Source organism: Eurypyga helias, unplaced genomic scaffold, assembly GCF_000690775.1.
Source record: "Eurypyga helias isolate BGI_N326 unplaced genomic scaffold, ASM69077v1 scaffold14896, whole genome shotgun sequence".
Taxonomy (NCBI): Eukaryota; Metazoa; Chordata; class Aves; order Eurypygiformes; family Eurypygidae; genus Eurypyga; species Eurypyga helias.
Window position 1 is genome coordinate 15,861 of NW_010258644.1, and position 18,673 is coordinate 34,533.

An 18,673-nucleotide genomic window follows, 5' to 3' on the forward strand; every position below is an offset into this window, starting at 1 on the left:
ATCAAAGGATCAAAGTTACCATTTCCAGTTGCTTTTCAGCATCAGTGTTTGAACCAGACTCATTTGATTGGCGGGGTAGATAAGCCCGTACAGACCCGTTTAATACCGCTGCAGTAACTAATTTATCACAGTATTTATAGTTTAGCTGCTGGATGTATGGGGTCATTCTGTTGGAATACTGTATATTCCGTTTTCATTCCAGTCTCGTCTGTGTTTCTGCTCGGATTTCCCCTTTTGCCGCCGGCTGATGCTCAGCAGTGGAGTCCTGGTATAGCCCGGGTTCCTGTGCCTCAGCCGTCCCTCAACCAGCTGGTAACTGGCTTTTGCTGCAGACCGTGCCCGTAATTTGTACTGGTATTTTCACTGTTGCAAGAGCTCAAGCAGCTCTGTGAAGTTTTAGCAATTCCGGCTGCAGATAAGGCCTCCTAATTGTTTTAAAACATCTGGCTGAAAAAGCTAATGGAACGTTTATTAAAATGACTTTAAAAAGTAGCTTTGTAAATATTCCATTTAGTTAACCTAAAGTTAGAATGCATTTTAAATTATTGTAATCCTTTTAAAAAATTCTTAAATACGGATTTCAGGCTCTTTACATAACAAATAATTTTCATACGTGTAGACTTAATTTTATACTGATTTCAAGTAATAATGTATACATGAATGTGCCATAGATTCTGTGTGTTCACAGTCTTTGAAAGATAGTTTTTTAGGAAATTGTAAATTATGCTGTATGAGTTCTAGAACAAATACTTGTTGACCTTTTTCACTACCTTACCCTAGTTACATTGAGCGGTTTATTTTACAGCCCGATATAGGAATTTGGAATGCACGCTTAAGGGCCCTCGCTTAAGTGCACACTTAAGGGTAGAAACGAATTGTGTCATTAGGTCCTCGCTTTTAGTCACAGCATGCTCATTTTATGTATTATTTGTTTTGCCTTCAGTTCTTGCTTGCTGATCCTTCAAGCAGGAAGTAATTTTCCCAGATAGTTGTGATGTGAAGCCTTTAGGAAGAAATCCTAAAATTGTCCGTAATGCTGCAAGTGGCATTATTAAACTTAGACCAAGATCAAAGTTACTTTTGGAACAAAGTGAGTGGGATTCAAGGTGAATATCTAGTTTGCTCCTGTCCTTTTTTTAAAAGTATCCCTAGACGAAAGAGATTTTTATCTAAATCTCCAAACTTAGCTAAGTCTGTGTTTTAGTTTTTGTAAAGCATATCGTTTAGCCTGAGTATATAGATAAATGTAGTTACGTTTCACATTCTTAAACTAATTTTATTCTATATTTAATATATTAATAGCTTAGGTGTAAAATCATTTGTATATAGTAAAGGCGTAATGCAATTAGTGAAGTAGGAAAAGTTGAGTGGGAACATCAAGCTAATGGTGGCCCGAAAAAATAGGGTTGGCCCATATTTTAGAAGTCACAGCATTTTATTCATACATTCTTGTTTTTTATTGGGGGAGGGGATAGCTAGAACGTGTTATGAGATTTTTGGAAAACTTTCCTAGCATTAGTGGTGAAGTTGGCCTTCAATGCTGTCGCGGTCAGCTTCCTAGAATTCACTTGTTTGTAGAGTATATATTTTGATTGTCGGTAAAGATAACAACTTTGTATTTTTTCTGCACTTAGTTGATGTAATTAATCCACAGAAAAGAGTTTTTCTAGAACGTGGTGAAGTCAGCAAAAGACGTAATTGCACCGACCTGTTAAATCTGTGCTTGCAATATTTCAGCAGTTTTATTCAAGCTGTCAATAGTAAGCAGCAGAGAGCTGCACATTTCAATTTTCTTTTTGCTCATTACCTTTGTAGAGCCAGCATTCATCAGTTTTTGTTACAGAAAGCTTGTAGAATTTTCTGTTTGTTGCATATCCCTCTTTCAAAAGGACACCCATTTTAGCTTTTGTGAACGTCAGCAGTTATTGCTTACAAATTGCACAATTTTGTCGTGTGTCTCCATTACTTAGAGCATTGGGGTTTTTTTCAGGGTTAGTGGTTCAGTTGGAAAATGCTTGAAAAATGAGTTTTAAGCACTTCATCAAGCACAGCAAACAAATGGTATAAAACTTTGCTATTTGAAAATTGATTCAATGTAATGATATCGACTGAATTGTTTTTCTTCAAATACAGATACCTCACAACGGAAAGCACAGCTGTACTGTATCTAAACTAATTCTCGGAAATAATAAAAAGTTGGTCTCAAATATTTTATTGCCATTAGGTTGCTTTCTGTGATTGACAAAATCTGGTTTTGTGTTTTCATCCGCGCTCTCGAAAGTATGTATTGATGGTGATGTGCCAGGATAATTATCTTAATACATTACAGAAAGTAGCTGCAAAACACCAGAGTCTCTGTTAGCTCGAGGCAACAGGTTGAATGACTACTCCGAAACCACAGTAAAAGCCTGTGAAACAGGATCAGTGCATTCAACACTTTTTCTAATACTTTGCCAATGATGTACAGTCTTATTGTTAAGAGTTGCTGTGGTTGCATTACATGACACACAAAACTGTCCTCTACCTCACGTGAGATTTAACAGATATTTTATATGGTTTTAGTAAGCAAGATGCATCTATCTGGTCACTTAGTTTACAAATTTTGAATTATATTTATTGAAACATGACATACTGTGCTCTTAGCTTATACCTCAATTGTATTTTGTGCTGTTATCCATTTTCATGCCTTGTAAATACCTGTATAGATTGTGGATTCAAAAACAAATAAAGAACTGTAATGTCAGAACGCTTGTCTTGGTAATATTTTTGAATACTGACTTCTAAACTTGGCTTTTCAGGTGGTGTTTAACAACGGTGCTTTTCTAAGGAAGACAGCATCTTCCTTGCTTCGATTCCAGTAAATTAGAACCTGACTACACTGAAGCTTGTTAGCACAACTCCCACTGCCTGCAGCAGGTCCCCGGTTTTCTAAGGGGAATTTTTAGCAAAATCTATGAGATCAATAGCCCTCCCCCACCATGGGTCCATCTTTTAAAGCTCTTATGGCTCTGTGATGATACTGACACTAGGTCATGTGTATCTTGGCATAAATCTGGTATTTATACATGTAAATACAACCACTTGTGTATTTGGCGTGTTCTCTGGCACACAGCTTTTGTTGTTACTTGACTATTTGAGCAATGTTTGGGTTGTTCACGCCTCTCCTTACCAGCTGAGTACTGAAGAAGACAAAAGTCAGACATCACCGTATAAAATGCTGAGATTTATAAAAAGTTAAAATCAGAAATGAGAAATTATTTGCTGATGGAAAATATGCCCCACAGTGACTCTCGGGGGTTCTTAGTTTTTGTAAATAATGCAGTTGTGTTACTTAACATTTTTGTCTACTCTCGGAGAGCTTAAATAGCAGAAAATTCAGGGTAGAAGAGAGAGGAAGGAGGCAAAAGGAAAAGGGGGAGCTGTTCCTGTAAGCTCTATATGAATGGATCTTCCATTTAGGTTGAGTTTCGCTTACGTATAAGAACAGGCTGTGTTCTGTTGGCCACAAAAACCTCTAGATTGTGATAAGAAAATAAAACTTGTACTACAAATAGTATTTGGAGATTTTCTAGGTCATTTTATTCATACTGGGGGATTGGGGTTTTCTGACCGTTAAGAAAGTGTGGTCGCATACACACACTTTGATATTTTTCCTTCCCATCAAATCAGAGCAAAATGCTTTGTTCTTGTGTTACGGTACCAGTCTTGCATATGGGAAATCCTGGTTTTGTTTCATTATTGCAAACCCTTAATGCTACCATGTACTTGCCTGGATTTTGCAGCTGAAAAGACACATGAGTGGTATTAACCCCGATGAAGATGAAATTGGTGATGTGTCAATGAGCTCAACCTTTTGTATGGAAGAAAACGAACAACTGTCTCTACCCTTAAAGAGTTAACCCTGCTTATTGCTGCATCCCACGTTATATTTTTATACTGCTGTATCTTCAAAGGAAGGAGAAACTACCGGGCTGAAAACCCTGCAGAGAAAAAGTTCAAGGTGAGTCATTTTTATGAGGAAGAAGTCATAGGGTGTTGATCGCTGGTGTAAGTATGACTAACTGCCATGCATGGCTCTAGTCAAACAATGCTGATCAAGGAGAAACTGCTTGAGTGACGGGGTGAAAAGATTGATTTTTAAGGTGCTCACACGGTTGCTGAAATAAATGTGTGTGTAGCACTTGCTTTAAAAATGGCAAATATTAATAATATTGCCCTAAGCCTATCAGTTTATTAGGCATGTAGCTGGGAAGTCAGTCTTCATTTCTTATTTTTATTGATCTTGTGAATCGTTCACTTGCAGCATGCTAACTTATGTTCTGTTAAATAGTGGTGGTGCTATTTATCAGTAAATCTTTCCTGTCTCTGTCAACACTAATGAAATAATTCAAACTGCCCTGGGGGCACCGGGTTGAGTATTGCTGAACAGGACCAGTTACTGAAGCGCAACTTTTCCTTCTTGCCCATTGAGCTGCTGCACGCTCTGACACACGCGTTTGTGAAGGAAGATGCGGCAGTGTAAGAAGCTTTTGTGGTTCAGGAAACCATAGGCTAAATTACACTGGGATGCATTCACAGCCTGGGAATTCGTATCTCACAGCATTTTAGAAGTCTTTCTTTGTGGTGAAGGGGGGGAGGCCCTGGCACAGGCTGCCCAGAGAAGCTGAGGATGCCCCATCCCTGGAAGTGTCCAAGGCCGGGCTGGATGAGGCTTGGAGCAACCTGGTCTAGTGGAAGGTGTCCCTGCCTATGGCAGGGGGATGGGGCTGGATGGTCTTTAAGGTCCCTTCCAACCCAAACCAGTCTGCGATTCTATGATTTTTTTTGTGCATTAGGATGTGCCTGCCCTATCGCCAGGAGAAATACTTCTAATCTCAGCTTTGGGATGAAATGGGATATCAAGATGTTGCAAAATTTTATTGTATTTCGAAAGAAAATGAAATACTTAGAAGTATGTTGAATATCTAAGTACTAATGTGATTTAGACAATATGCAGAGTTTTTAAACTCCAGAAGACTGTGTGGTGACAGTACCATTAGGCTGGGATCAATCATCCCAAAGTGGTTTAGTATCATTATGGCTGATATTAATCAAAAGGCAGTATTAAGCTGTGTGCATCTGTACTTGATACAAAGATCAGATGTTTAATTTACAGAACGGTTTGAATTGAGATGGATGAAATACCAGACTGAAGAAATGAAAACTGAGTCAGTGGAGGGGAGAGACAGGGATGTGTTCATTTGTCAGCTCGTCTCCTTCCAAATGCAGGAGGCGACGCGTGATCAGGCCAACACAGTTCCGTGGTCCACGAAGTGGAACAACACTAATTTCACTTGAGAGATGATGAGTTTAGTTCCTGAATAATAAATAAGCAGGAATATTGTTTGGGAAAAGATGAAATCCATCTAGAATTGATCCCTAGAAACCACGAAAACAGTGGTTGGATGTAAGCAACAGCACGCTTCACCTGAAGCCGGTGCAGTAGAAGAATAAGCTGTGTAGAAAGGTGGAATCCCTTCAGGAAAGTCCACGTAAGGCCAGCTGGCAGCATGGCTTCACAAAAATACTCTGAACCAGCTATAGAAATAGGCCAAGAAGTAACTAACAGTATAAAACAAATGTGAAAACATTTTTATTTATTATAAAAGCTCCTCTTCAGAGAGAGTTTTCAACTCTTTTATGTAGTAATTCCAGCGTTTAGGTGAAGCTTTGACAAAACAGCTGTGGCCCCGTGCCCTTGAATTTTGAAACTAAGGAACATGTGACAAATGAAGCTTAGGATGGTCTTGTTCACATTTTTCACTTTATTTGCTAAAGAACGGGAAAAAATGCTGTTGGATGAAGGGCGGGATAGATTTCACTCCCAGCACCTCAGTTATTTCTCATCCAGCACCAGCTCTAGGAATGAATCGAATCCCTTGTCCGCTCATTTTCCCTGTGCAATGGGGACACCTCTCCACTAGTGGTCCCTCCAGGCATGTCCTATCTGCCTGGATCCAACCCTTCCCTTTGCTCAGTCAGAAGCACTGGGGGACGCACGGTGATGAAATCTCACGAGGGGGGTGTTGGCACCCGATAACGTACATCTGGGCTTGTGAAAACGCAAGGGAAAGTTAGGAAAATACCTAAATCGCCTGTTTCTCCTGATGCGGGATGGGCTGTGAGGTTTCTCTTCTTTTGACATATTGAAGTGGGCTGCTCGTTCCTCTGTTGGGTAGAGTAAAAGTTACACTCGTAATGAGTCTGAGTAAAAAAACGGTCATTTCAATTTTGGCATTCAAAAGTAGAAATAAGGTGCTGTTAAAAACATACTGAAGACCCTGTGAGGGTTAGTGAATACTTCTGAAAACCCAGGCACAAGCAGAGAATGCAGTGACGGGTCTCATGTTTTTGCAGTTACTGAAAACAGCAGGAAAGACCCGACTGATTTTGTCCTTTTACTGCGGCGTGCGGATGACTTTGATGAGATGATCAATTCCAGCTCCTGAGTAACTCTGTCCACCACGTTTCTTGCCCTGTCTTTCCGTGAAGAGGTCCAGTGTGATCGCTTGTCTTCAGCTCAAAAACACTGCTTTAGTTTTTCCTCCCTTGTTGCCGAAATTTGAACAGTCAGGCTGTTTGCATTCCAATAAAGCAGTCCGGTTTGTTTTTCAAGCACGGGTGGGTGTAATTCTGTGTCTCCTCCTCTTCACCCCCTCCTTCCCCTCCAACTGCCTTGATGAACGGGCAGAAGTTGGGGCTCCCCGCTCGCTCCTCCCATGCGTTATGGGGCTGGAGGCAGCTCTAAACCCCTCCCAGGGAGGGAGCTGGGCAGAGGCAGCCGAGTGCCTGCAGCAGCACTCAGGGACCTCTTCCCACCAAACTCCCGTCCATCCTGCTCCCAGTAGGTCCCGGCAGCAGGGAGCTGGGCAGCTGGCTTTGCTGAAGCCCTTCGGGAGCTCTCCTGTCCAGCTCGCCGCCCCGAAGGATCGCCATGGTGGCCACCTGCCTGCACCTGGCCGGATTTATCTGCAGCTTTATCGGCTGGATCGGGGTGATCGTGGCAACATCCACCAACGACTGGGTGGTGACTTGCGGCTACACCATTACCACCTGCAGGAAAATGGATGAGCTGGGATCCAAGGGGCTGTGGGCAGACTGTGTCATGGCGACAGGTCTCTATCACTGCAAGCCCCTCGTGGACATCCTCATACTGCCAGGTACGTGTGCCCCATCCTCCCCCATCCCACCCAGAGCTGAGGGGCAAAGCTGGGCTCCGAGCGGGGCAGGTCCTGCTGCAGGATGAAGGAGTGACCAAGCTCCTTCAGCTGCATCAGCGCAGGAGATGGGTCGTTAAATACACTGAAGAACGTGAATAATAGCTCTAAGTGTGATTCTCATTAATTTGTACCTGGTTTTAGTCATACCCAGGTATCATGTGTTATCAGGGTGTATTAAAGTCCAGTTTAATCATTGCTTTTAGTAAACACTCACTCTTCCTTCCCCATCTTATTTCTAGATGGCATTGCCAAACATAGGTAGTATGTAGAGGTATAAGGGTACTTCGGGTTATAATAGGGTATTTTGAGTTTTGCTTTGAGATGATGATGAGCTATTACAAATGTTAAGGCCCTGTTCCTTAAAGTGATTCTGAGTATAATGAATCTTTCAGCATCTATTATTAATGCTGCTATGGCTTTTAATCTTTTGGAAGATTGTCATTAGTCTTGATGGTCTTGTGCTTCCCACATGTTCTAAGGCAAGACAGAACTCCTACACGGCAAACAGATGTAGCTACATTTAACTTGTCTTGATATTTTCTAATTATATAGCAATTTTCATCTAGTTTACTGCAGAGCAAGAATTAAGCAAGGTGTTTCACCAGTATTAATGCATCTTTAGAGCTAATGAATCCTGCCAAAGTCTTGTGTGGTCTTGTCCCTGTAAGTTTAGTTATTGATCTTACCTGTTTCAATCACTGTTAACTCTGCAGCGCTGCTTCGTTCCACTGTGTTTTGGTTTGCACCTCCTCTAGCATGTCAGCGATGCCTCTTCAAAAGCTGACAGGGTAGAAATAACCATTCCCTGTAGTTTTCTTTCGTATTATTTTGTTTATTTGTTTAGACTGTCATGAAGATTATTTCATGAGAGGTTAGAAAGATTGTTCACAAATTTCTCTCTGTTGCAGAGCCTTGTCTGTGTCACATAGTGCTTAGAAATACTCAGTCTCTGAAGTAGCTCCTATTTTCCCTTTCTCTGTGTATGTGTACTTTTACTGTAGTAAGTTTAACTTCCTTCTTGCTTGCTCAATATGATCTGGCACAGCAGACAGAGAAAAGGCTTGCCCCAAAGGAACATTATTGGATAAAATTTAATTAATAGGTAAATAGGTCTTTCAGCAGCGGAAACCAATGCTTCTCTCCAGCAGAAACAAATCACAAAACAGGATGCTTCTGCTTGTAACCTATTTGATACCCACAGCTTTCCATGAAAGGGAAGTTTATCCTGGTGTGCCTGCTAGCTGAAATGTATTTATTTCGTTGCCTGAGTCAAATCTTTAAAACGAATGTGTTTGTATTCTTGTTTATTTGGGATTGATTGCATAGAAACGCCACTGGGCACTGCCATCTGCCCTCATTTTTTGCCCTGAACTCCTCAGGTAACTTTTTTTGTTAAGTTTCCTCATGAAAAAATGAAGCAAATATTGAATATACCGAATCTGCATTTCTAGGAACAGTAAAATCCTATTCCTGGAGTCTTGCCTGTATGTCAGCAGGATTTGCTTGAGGCACCTTTTTGCTGATACTGTTTGAGAGGTCACAAAACCCAGCGTCTGCGTGAGGCAGCTTCATTTTGTTAAGAGGGGAAAGAGAGTCAGCACATTTGCTCTGCTGAGGCTGTCCTGAGAGCTGGTGGAGACTCACCAGGCCCTGGAGCAAATCCTACACTTTTTTTTTTTTTTATGCAAATAATGACCTGGTTCTGTTGATTTATATATAAGTTTTATATTTTATATTAAGAATTGTATATAAATATATAAGAATATAAAATAATTTGCTACATTATTATACATGGACCCTCACAGAGTGGTAGAAATAGCATGTCCCTGCCCAGCACACCCACAGTCCCTGTCTCCTGTTGCTCCTCGCAGCCTTGTGTTGGGCTGTTGGTTTGCACGGGGGCAGCTACTAGTCTCTTCTGAAACCCCAGCGCCAGGCTGGACTCCCAAGGCACAGAACTGGGACATGGCTGTGGTTAGTGATGTCCTTCCTCCTCCCAGGTCCTCTGGGCAGCTGGTGGTCGCATCTCAGGGACCTGCATATTTCAGCAGTGGGTCTTCCCTCCTGTAGATGACTGTGGCCTCCTCTGCTCACAGCAGGCTGCTCTTTCAGACTGCAAATTCTCATTATTTAATCAAGATTCTCCCTGTGAAAAGTTATAGGAAAACTCCTTCCTAGCTGTTTCTCCTACTTTCCCTTCCCATATTTCCCAGCTCCATGATTTCTCAGTGTATTGCTGCGAAGAGTTTGTGTTTTCCAGGCAGTTCTACTTGTTCAGTGGAAAATCTTGAGCTTGCACATCCCATGTCCATGCACTACCCACTGTACTGCAGTCTCACTGCCTTAATTGTTTGCACAAAAGATTGAACCTGTCTCCTGTACTCCAGGCAAGCATTGGGAGCTAATCAAATGGGAGCCTTTGTCCAATGATCTCCTTCTCTTGTGCCAAATAATTGAAGTACTCTTCCCTTGCCTTGCCCACAGGGTATGTCCAAGCGTGTCGAGCACTGATGATCGCCGCCTCTGTCCTGGGTCTTCCTGCTATCTTCTTGCTGATAACAGTCTTGCCCTGCATCCGGATGGGCCATGAGCCTGGAGCTGCCAAGTACCGGCGATCCCAGCTGGGAGGGATCCTCATCATCCTTCTGGGTAAGGCTCCCGCCGGCCCCACCGTGTGCGGAGCTGGAGGTCGTCTGCTCCAGGATGGCGCGGTGCAAGCTGGTTGAGCACGTTCACCTGAAAGCACCGTCGTCCAGGCTGGGCCGACCCCGAAGCTCTCCAGCATGGCTGCGGGGAACACAAGGCACGAGCGGGAGTGGGAGGGCAAAGACAGGAGGCAGGGTGAAGAGGGGAGGGCTGTGACAATGCTCTGCATTGTCCTGTGGAGCCCTTGGGCACGGCCACCGCCTGCGTCTGCGGGAGGGTGATGGTGGTCGTGCACAGGCAGCTGGTTTGGCTGGTTGGCTGTGGAAGCAATACTATTTTTGGAAAGGGGTCTAAACTCCCAGGCTACTTACAGGGAAAGAATAGGGTCCGAATTTCAGGCATTGCAGGTGCAGTAAGGTCAAAGCAGGCTGAGTTGTGGGAGGGGGGAAACCCGTGGCCGAGTGGGTGCTGGTGCTGCAGGGACAAAAGCAGAGGGGGCAAGGAGGTGGCAGGGACCTGGGAAGAGGGGTGGCATGTTCCCTGTGCCTCCCAACCCCTTCTGGTCAGCCTTGCCCCTCCAAGTTCCCCTGGGAATTTCTTCCCATCCTCAGTGCCTGCGGAGGAGATTGTTTTGAGCAGTGCAGACTGTGGAGCTCATTGTCCCCAACGCAACACCTGCATGTTCTTGAAGCCTCGTCATCTCAGCAACAGGCTGCGGTGCCTTGTTTTTACCCGTCTATGTGGCAGAGGAGGAGGGGTGAGGGAAAGTGGCCTCTTTGTGTGGCTCTGCTGGCCTCGGCAGCCAGCACTGACATCATGCCCGTCTTCTTTCTTCTTCTTCTCCCTATTTTTTTTTCAAGTGGGCACTGGATATAGCTGCACGCTTGAGGGGCTGTCCTCTGGATGCTCCTTCCATGACAGTGTTCTCTCCTCCAGTGCCTTGGTGGGAAGCGGTTAGTACAAGTCAGTATATCCGAAATCCAAGGGACTGAGACCAAAGGGCATTTTCAACATCTGTAGGGTTTAAGAGTAAGTTGCCATGGCTGGAAATCCTAAAATCAGCTGTACAGGGCTTGTTTAGGACATCTTGATCATGAACAGCCCTGTTGGAGAGCTGTTGGAATGTGGCTTTCATCCCTGTCCTGGACTTCGAGTCACGTGTGTGGGGTTGGCAAAGTGAAAGAAAGTGGCTTTTTCTGCCCATGAATGAAATTTTAGTGCTGGAGGAGGCTGCTCTGCCGGATTTCCCCTGCCCGGGATAGGGGAGGGCCAGCAGACCTGACCTTTGTCACAAAATAATGTGGGTTTTTGGTTCCAGTGAAGGAGAATCGTGCTGTGGATCAGCCCCGTTTGCACAGCTGCGGACGTGGAGGCAAGCGTATTGCCCTTAAATCTGCTTTGCCAAAGGGCAGCAGCATTACAGGGCCAGCACACGTGGCAAACAAATTGCAGTGGTAGTACTGGGTGATGCTGCATTAGGACAAGTGAAATCCCATATCTTGAACCAGAGTTTGGGGCCTGGTATGCCCCTCTGCCATCCTGGTCTTGCTGCAGTGTAAAGCCAGGGAGGAGAACAGATGGATGAGGATGGAGAAGCGAGGTTGTGGTGCTCCGTAAGCCAGGCTCCTCTCTGCGTCAGAACATGATTTTCCCACTAAGTAGATGCTGTGAGGAAAGGAAATGTGTGTGTACAGAGACGCTGGCAGGCGAATGCTCTTTGGGTCAGATTTGGGCTTCTTACTGATTTTTACCCCTGTGAGTTTTGAAGTATCTGCAGTTGAAGTGGTTTGTTCATGTCGGTGATGTCCTGAAAGATCTGGGCTGGGAACAGCACCCTGATCACAATGTTTTAGTCACAATTACAATAATGCTCTTTTTTTCAGATACAAATGAAGAATAAATAAGCTTCTTTTGCTCTTAAAAAAAAAAACAAAAAACAAAACCCAAAAAACTCAAAAACTCAAAACACAAACCCACCCACATGTATTTTTAAAAAACCCGAATTTTTCCAGGCTGATCAGCAAGACAGTACCTTTGGAAGGAAAATAGTGCACAGAGCTTGGGACTTGGACATTATTTAAGCTGATTAATGATCTGTTATTTGCAAAATGAGGGGTTGCCACTTCTCATTTAATAATTAATTTAACAATTAATAATATTAATGTGTATTTAATAAGCATAAATCAGGCCTCAAAAATCATAATATTGACTGACTTAAAACTAATTATGTTCTAGAAGTAATATGCCCTGGGCTGTTCTTATTTACCCTCTGGCCACTCAACTCTCATTTGTGGTTTTCCCCAACCACTTGGGCTCCAGCCTTTTCTTCCAAGCGGAGACCAACTCCCAGAGCTCTGGTTAAAAGGAAACAAACCCCCAAACGCTCACTAACAGGGCAGTAGGGAGTGGGAATGCGATCAGGGGAGCTGGCCCTGTGGCAAACTTCACTTGTTGCTCGGGGAAGGGATGGCAGTTTGTGACCGAAATTTCTTAAAAAGGAAAACCGGGGTTGAAACAGTGTGGGGAAAAAAAAAAATCCACAAACAAAAAAAAGTTGAAATCTTGCCAGGAAAACCATGGGATCAGATATTCCATTGATTTTTCTGTCCGCTGATAATAGCAGGCTGCAGAGTGCAACCTGCATGGTGCACACCCTCCTATCCTGCCTGCTGATGTATTTATGTCTTTGCTTGATCCTATCTGTCCGAGAGAATGGATTTATTGCCGAAAACAACCGTCAGCAAAGGTTTGCTTTGAGCCAGTATGAAAACATTGCATACACTAGTGTTGATGGAAAAACCCTGGCCCAACCCGTGTTGTTGATACTAATTCAGGGGACCCCGTGCTGGTAACCGATGGCATTTTCCTAATGGAGGTGAGGGACTCAAGACTCTGGAAACCACAGATGAAAAATACACTAGTTACTGGCAATTACTCTTGCAAAATGGCCATATTGTATATATATACTATATGCTATTGGATAATAAATAAAGGATGTTAAGTTTTTCGGGACACGGCATGAGATTTATTTGTAAAACCATAGAAATTAAGATAAAAAGATGGCCTTGAACATATTTAAAAAAAAAGAAATCATGGATATCTGGTATTTCAACCAATGCTTTGAAAGAGAAATCGGTGTGACTGTGAGTCAGCAACTCAGAATGGTTAAATTTAGCTGTGAAAGAGAAGTATTTTTTCTTCTGCAGAAAGTCTTTAACTTAACTGCTAAAGAATTTGGCAGGGACTCGCTGTCCCTTGAGTTAGAGTAATCCTGCTCGATCTCCCCCACATCCCCAAGCACCTTCTGTGCTTCTTGTCTATGTCTACTTCCATCTGATTCAGATATGCCCGAAATGCGGACTGTTAAGAGTTTCAGCTCAACAGATCGAGCCACTGCAAGTCCATAGTCAAAAAGGACTTAGAAATGCTGGGAGCCTGGGATGTGTCCCTGTGGATTCACAGTGATCTGATGGAGCAAGGACAACCATACCATCTGTTACAGGGATGATTTTTGTACGTAGAGGCAGCGGCTTTTACGGGGCTGCCTTCTCTAGCCGCAGAAAGCAGGCAAACTTTCCTGTATGTGTGTGCCCCAAAACATGCCTGTTTTCCCAGCTAATATAGTGGGTCTGGAAGAAAATATTCCTTCTGTTTGCAGACTTTCTTTCACTTTTCTGCTAGACTACGTTGACTACAGCAGCTCCACTACCTGAATACATTCATATTTAGGGAGAGGCAAAGGGTCTCTTGGCATCAGCACAAAAGAAAAGGGACAATAATTTCTCTTCAGAGAGCTGGAACATGTAAGCAGCTATTTTAGTACTTGAGACTTGCCCTAAAATGCTTGGTCCAATCCCTTTGGGTTTCTTGGTGTATCAGCCTTTTTTTCAGCCTTTCTCTGTGATACAGCTAGACCAAAATTTGAGTTCACCGAGAAATAGTGCAATTGCAAACGATCCTTTTCACATCTTCTCGGAGGATTTACAACCCAATCTAATCTATGCAGAGGGATGAAATCCCGTTCTGTTTCAGGGCGTTCCTCTTGCTGAGCAACGGGGTCACTGGTGACTGACGGCAGCTGGTAGCCTCCGAAGACAGAGAGGTCAAGCTAACCCATGCAAAGCCCTTGGCTTGTGTTTCGCAGCTTTCTAGTATTGTCCGCATTAAAATAAGGTGGTTTTACATGTAGTTGAACCACACGCACAAGAGCTGCCATTGTGTTACCATCCCTGAGAGCTCTTCTCACCCCAGTGCAAGTGTTTTCTTCAGTCCTGTGTTGTGGGGGAGGGTCTGGATGCATAAGGCTCTTATAGTCTATGGACATATATATATATTTACTGCTGACAGAAAAAGAAAAGATGATTGTGTTTTTCCGGACAACAAAGAAGCCTTTTTTCCGGAGCCATTAGAATGCTTTGTGGATTCCCAACTGATACATTTTTGTTTTAAAGCGTTAGAGGCTCACGAGCTGTTTTCAGGACTAATCCACACGCAGGAGAAATGCTGTGCTCCCCTCCCTGCCTTCTCCAAAAATTCCTTCCAAAGCCACAGGGTCCTTGCTTTGAGGAGGCCCAAAATTATTACTGGCTTTATTAGCATCCTTCAAATGTTCTTCTCTTTTCCATATAAAAATATTTTCTCTCACAATAACTGCAGCTATTGGGGATGGGGTTTCTGCGGTACCAGCCAGGAGCTATGGTTTGTTCTCCACTTTAACTAAACAATTTTATTTTTAATCTCACCCCCTTTTTTCTTCCCCTCTTGTAACCTTAACTTTTCGCCGCCGCCTTCAGATACCTTTTAATGCGGTCAGTGGAAATCTTTAACGCTGCCATGGTCCTGTTATTGTTTTGCTCTGATTCTGATAGCTGCAAGGATGGAGTCCCGCACAGCTTGTCCCGGAGGCAAGTAAATATTGACAGTTTAATCCTTCTCAGATGTACAAGCCATAAAGGAGTATTGTTTTAGGATCTGCTCCTGTGAGGTGATTAGCACCATCAACTCCTGTTGCCCTCGGTGCATATGGGGACTTTGCAGGGTGGAGGTAGGACCCTCAGTGAGGGTAGCGAGTGTGATCTTATGTAGCACAAGGAGAATTCAGGGCAGGGGTTTTCTCCCTGCTCGGAGCAAGCCATGCACATGTGCTTTGAGCAAACCTTGCACGTGTGCTGCACGCTGAAAATATGGTGATCTCTAGCCTGGCTGCCTGCAAAGTGCTGAATTTGAACCCACTCTATTCTCCTGAGGGTATATACTTCACATGCCACCTGCCTAGCAGTCCTCGCAGCACCACCCTGGCAGCCTTCCTGCTTTTCGTGGGAAAAAAATGTGGAATTTCAAGCAAAATTGAAGTCCTCAGTCATTCTTTGACCCCCTGTAAACTCTAGGTAAAATAATGTTTCAGATGAGACCCTATTTCTATTCAGTTCAATAGGTTTCCGGAGAGCCTTGCTGAGTTTGTCCCCATCACTTGATACAGGGAAATTTTCCACAGGGAAGGGGAATCTCCTTTCCAGAGTTGTGAGACATTTCCTTCTCCATAAAAACACCCCAGCAATGCTGTACTGCTGCTTATTTTGTCCTAGCCCATTTTCTGCTTGTATTTTATAAACCCAACTTGGTCTCACTAAGTGCTGGGGTATTTAGTGAATATTTTTGTCGCCTTTCAGTAAAGCAACTGCAGTGATGCTGATTGATGTGGGCTGAGGATGTAGCACGTGAGTTCATGCAGAAATAGTGATTTAAAACTGTTGATTCTGGGCCACTGATTTTACTGTCTCACCAACGCACACGGTTTTCATGATGTTGCTTCATATCTAATCTACTCCTAATTCTGCGGCTCCTCCAGAACATCAGTTTCAGGGATGACTTTCATTCTTCCCCATTAAAGATATTTCTAGGGAACAAAACTGTTTCCCTTGTAATAAATATATCAGATTGTGTCAATCGGCAGTTGTTTTTTCTTTTTGTTTGTTGGTGCCTGACAGAGATGGCTGTTCTCTCTTGATCTTTCTCCCTGTGAGGCTCCCACGCTGCTGCCTGCTAGGAGGTTGGTCACAACAACCCCCTGCAACACTCCAAGCTTGGGGATGAGGGGCTGGAAAGCTGCCCGGCGGAAAAGGACCTGGGGGTGTTGGTCAACAGCAGCTGAACATGAGCCGGTGTGTGCCCAGGTGGCCGAGAAGGACAGCGGCATCCTGGCCGGCAACAGGAACAGTGTGGCCAGCGGGACCAGGGCAGGGATCATCCCCCTGTCCTGGGCCCTAGTGAGGCTGCACCTCGAATACTGGGGTCAGTTTTGGGCCCCTCAGTGCAAGAGAGACACTGAGGGGCTGGAGTGTGTCTGGAGCAGGGAATGGAGCTGGGGAAGGGTCTGGAGCACAATTCCTGTGAGGAGCGGCTGAGGGAGCTGGGGGTGTTCAGCCTGGAGAAGAGGGGGCTCAGGGAGACCTGATCGCTCTCTACAGCTCCCTGAAAGGAGGGTGCAGAGAGGGGGGGAGTTGGTCTCTTCTCCCAAGTGACAAGTGGTGATGGGACAAGAAGAAACGACCTCAAGTTGTGCCAGGGGAGGTTTAGGTTCGATATTAGGAAAAATTTCGTCATGAAAAGGGCTGTCAGGCATTGGAACAGACTGCCCAGGGAGGTGATGGAGTCACCATCCCTGAAGGGATTTAGGAGATGTATGGATGCTGTACTTGGGGACACGGTTTAGTGATGGCCTTGGCAGTGCTGTGTTAACAGTTGGAATTGATGATCTTAAAGGTCTTTTCCAACCTAAATGACACCATGATCCTACGATTCTCTGGTCTCTTGGACCAAGGCCTGATGCTGATGCTCCTGGGCCCCACTGTGGGATGGCAAGGGAGGAGGGACGGGCTTCGTCTCTGTCCCATGTCCGGCAGAGCCTTCCCTCCCCTTTGTTGTGCCTTCTGTCCCCGTGGTGGGGTTACACGCCGGAATTACCCTTCCTTTCCGCCTCTCCCCAGCCATGTGCGGTGTCGTTGCGACCATCTGGTTTCCCGTGTGCGCCCACCGCGAGACCACCATCATGAGCTTCGGCTATTCCCTCTACACGGGCTGGATCGGCTCTGCCCTCTGCCTCTTCGGCGGCTGCATCATTGTCTGCTGCTCGGGAGATGCCCAGACGTTTGGTGAAAACCGCTTCTACTACGCCTCGGGATCCAGCTCCCCTACCCACGCGAAGAGCGCTCACGTGTAAGCGTCCTGGGGATGTCCCACGGCTGCCGTCGGATGCTTTGGCTGGTGGGTTTGTATGCCCTGGGTTTGCTTCTACTGACACACACTGCTGTCAGGCTCCCAGGGGAAGATTTAGAGAAGCAGCACAAATGTCTGGTAGTTCGAAGCGTTATTCTCCCCCATCTGTTCCCCCCTTCTCTAGAGAGAAAGCGCCAGCCAGCCCTACCTCCTGGTCCTCCCCATTTTGTCCTGACGACCTGCCCCATCTGCTTGCAGCCAGGATGACTCAGACGGTTTGGGGTTGTCATGTGGGTTTTAGGGGTTTTTATTTTATTTTCTAGCTCCCCTGATTGTAGGAGAGTTTAAAGCAATAAAACAGAAATGAGAGAGACTTTCCCATTGTTAGAAGGACTCTGGCAGCTTCTCCCACCACGTCACTATTTGCTTTCCCCTGTTCAAGGTCCCTGCTCTGGCACGGTTTGGGTGAGAGGGTAGGGAGGAAGGCTGTACTCTCCGGCCAGGCAAATGTTTCTCTTTTGGAACAAGAGCAGGGGATTATTTTCTGCCTTTGTAAATACTTTTGTATGAGTTTGATCATTCCAGTAACAGTATTTCCCCCACCCCCCACAAGTCATCAGTATGAAGGAAACAGAACCCAAAGGTCCTAATCACATGGTAGATAACAGTGCCTTTTTGAATAGTTTTAAGTGACTTTGGGGGCTCTAATCCCCGCACTCTGGTTTGGTTTCTTTTTTCCTTTGTACAGAGCAGTTACTAAAAATGTGGTTTTACTTTTTTTTTTTTTTTTTTTTTAAAACTCTTTGCTTTCTTCCTCTAAATTTGTGTTCTGCCTTGCGTCATTGAAGTAGCACACTTTAACACGGAGTGTAATGTGCCTGTTACAATTCTGGTGAATACTGATGATGCCTTTGTACTTTCAGTGGAATACTGTACAATAAATAACAGAGTACCTGCAACCACTGGCTTAATTTTCTCCTTCCTTCCTTCCTGTGTATTGCCATAGCTAGCTTTTCCGTGACAGGGGTTTCCTAATCATTTTGAAGACTATTTTTTTCAATAGCAGTTGATGATGAGAGGTTTTGCTCTGCTGTGGAATTAAGTGGGCCTTTCGCTTTTTTAGGGGAATACTTAAAATATGAGTAATCTTCCTGTGTGGTACTGCATGCTGTCTTATCATTTGTTTTTCCAATGTTCCCCATAGCAGCTTGCACCACAAGTACCATCTCACAGTACTCTACACATCAGGGAGACTTAGAGACCCACTGAGGCCGCGGAGATGTACCCCCAGCACAGCTCGGGCGTGCTGAAGTTGATAAGTCGTGTTGCTGGAAGTGCTCTCAACTAAAATAAGAGTCTGATCTGGGGTCATCGCTCTCTTTGATTAAAACCGTGTGAGATCAAGATCTAACTCTGTCCTTACCAGGGGCTGTAGCAATTTAATTACATGGATACAAAATCCCATCTGTTCCCAGAGATGTTAACTCAGTTCAAATAAATTGTGTAAGCCAGGCTTCAGGGGCGGGAAAAGATGAATAGCTGCTCTTCAGGCG

General features: G+C 44.5%; 1 protein-coding gene across 1 annotated transcript; it reads left to right on the forward strand.

Moving 5' to 3' along the window:
* The first annotated feature begins 6,944 nt into the window (after positions 1-6,944).
* Positions 6,945-17,168, forward strand: CLDN11 (claudin 11). The gene is made up of 3 exons (XM_010154421.1): positions 6,945-7,199; positions 9,744-9,908; positions 16,892-17,168. The coding sequence occupies exons 1-3, from the start codon at positions 6,974-6,976 to the stop codon at positions 17,122-17,124; spliced, it is 624 nt and encodes a 207-aa protein (XP_010152723.1). The 5' UTR covers positions 6,945-6,973; the 3' UTR covers positions 17,125-17,168.
* The last annotated feature ends 1,505 nt before the right edge of the window (positions 17,169-18,673 follow it).

Coding starts and splice junctions, on each gene's coding strand:
- CLDN11 (XM_010154421.1), top strand. CDS start 6,974: ATGGTGGCCACCTGCCTGCACCTGGCCGGATTTATCTGCAGCTTTATC. Junction 7,200..9,743: donor GGACATCCTCATACTGCCAG/GTACGTGTGCCC, acceptor CCTTGCCCACAG/GGTATGTCCAAGCGTGTCGA. Junction 9,909..16,891: donor GATCCTCATCATCCTTCTGG/GTAAGGCTCCCG, acceptor GCCTCTCCCCAG/CCATGTGCGGTGTCGTTGCG.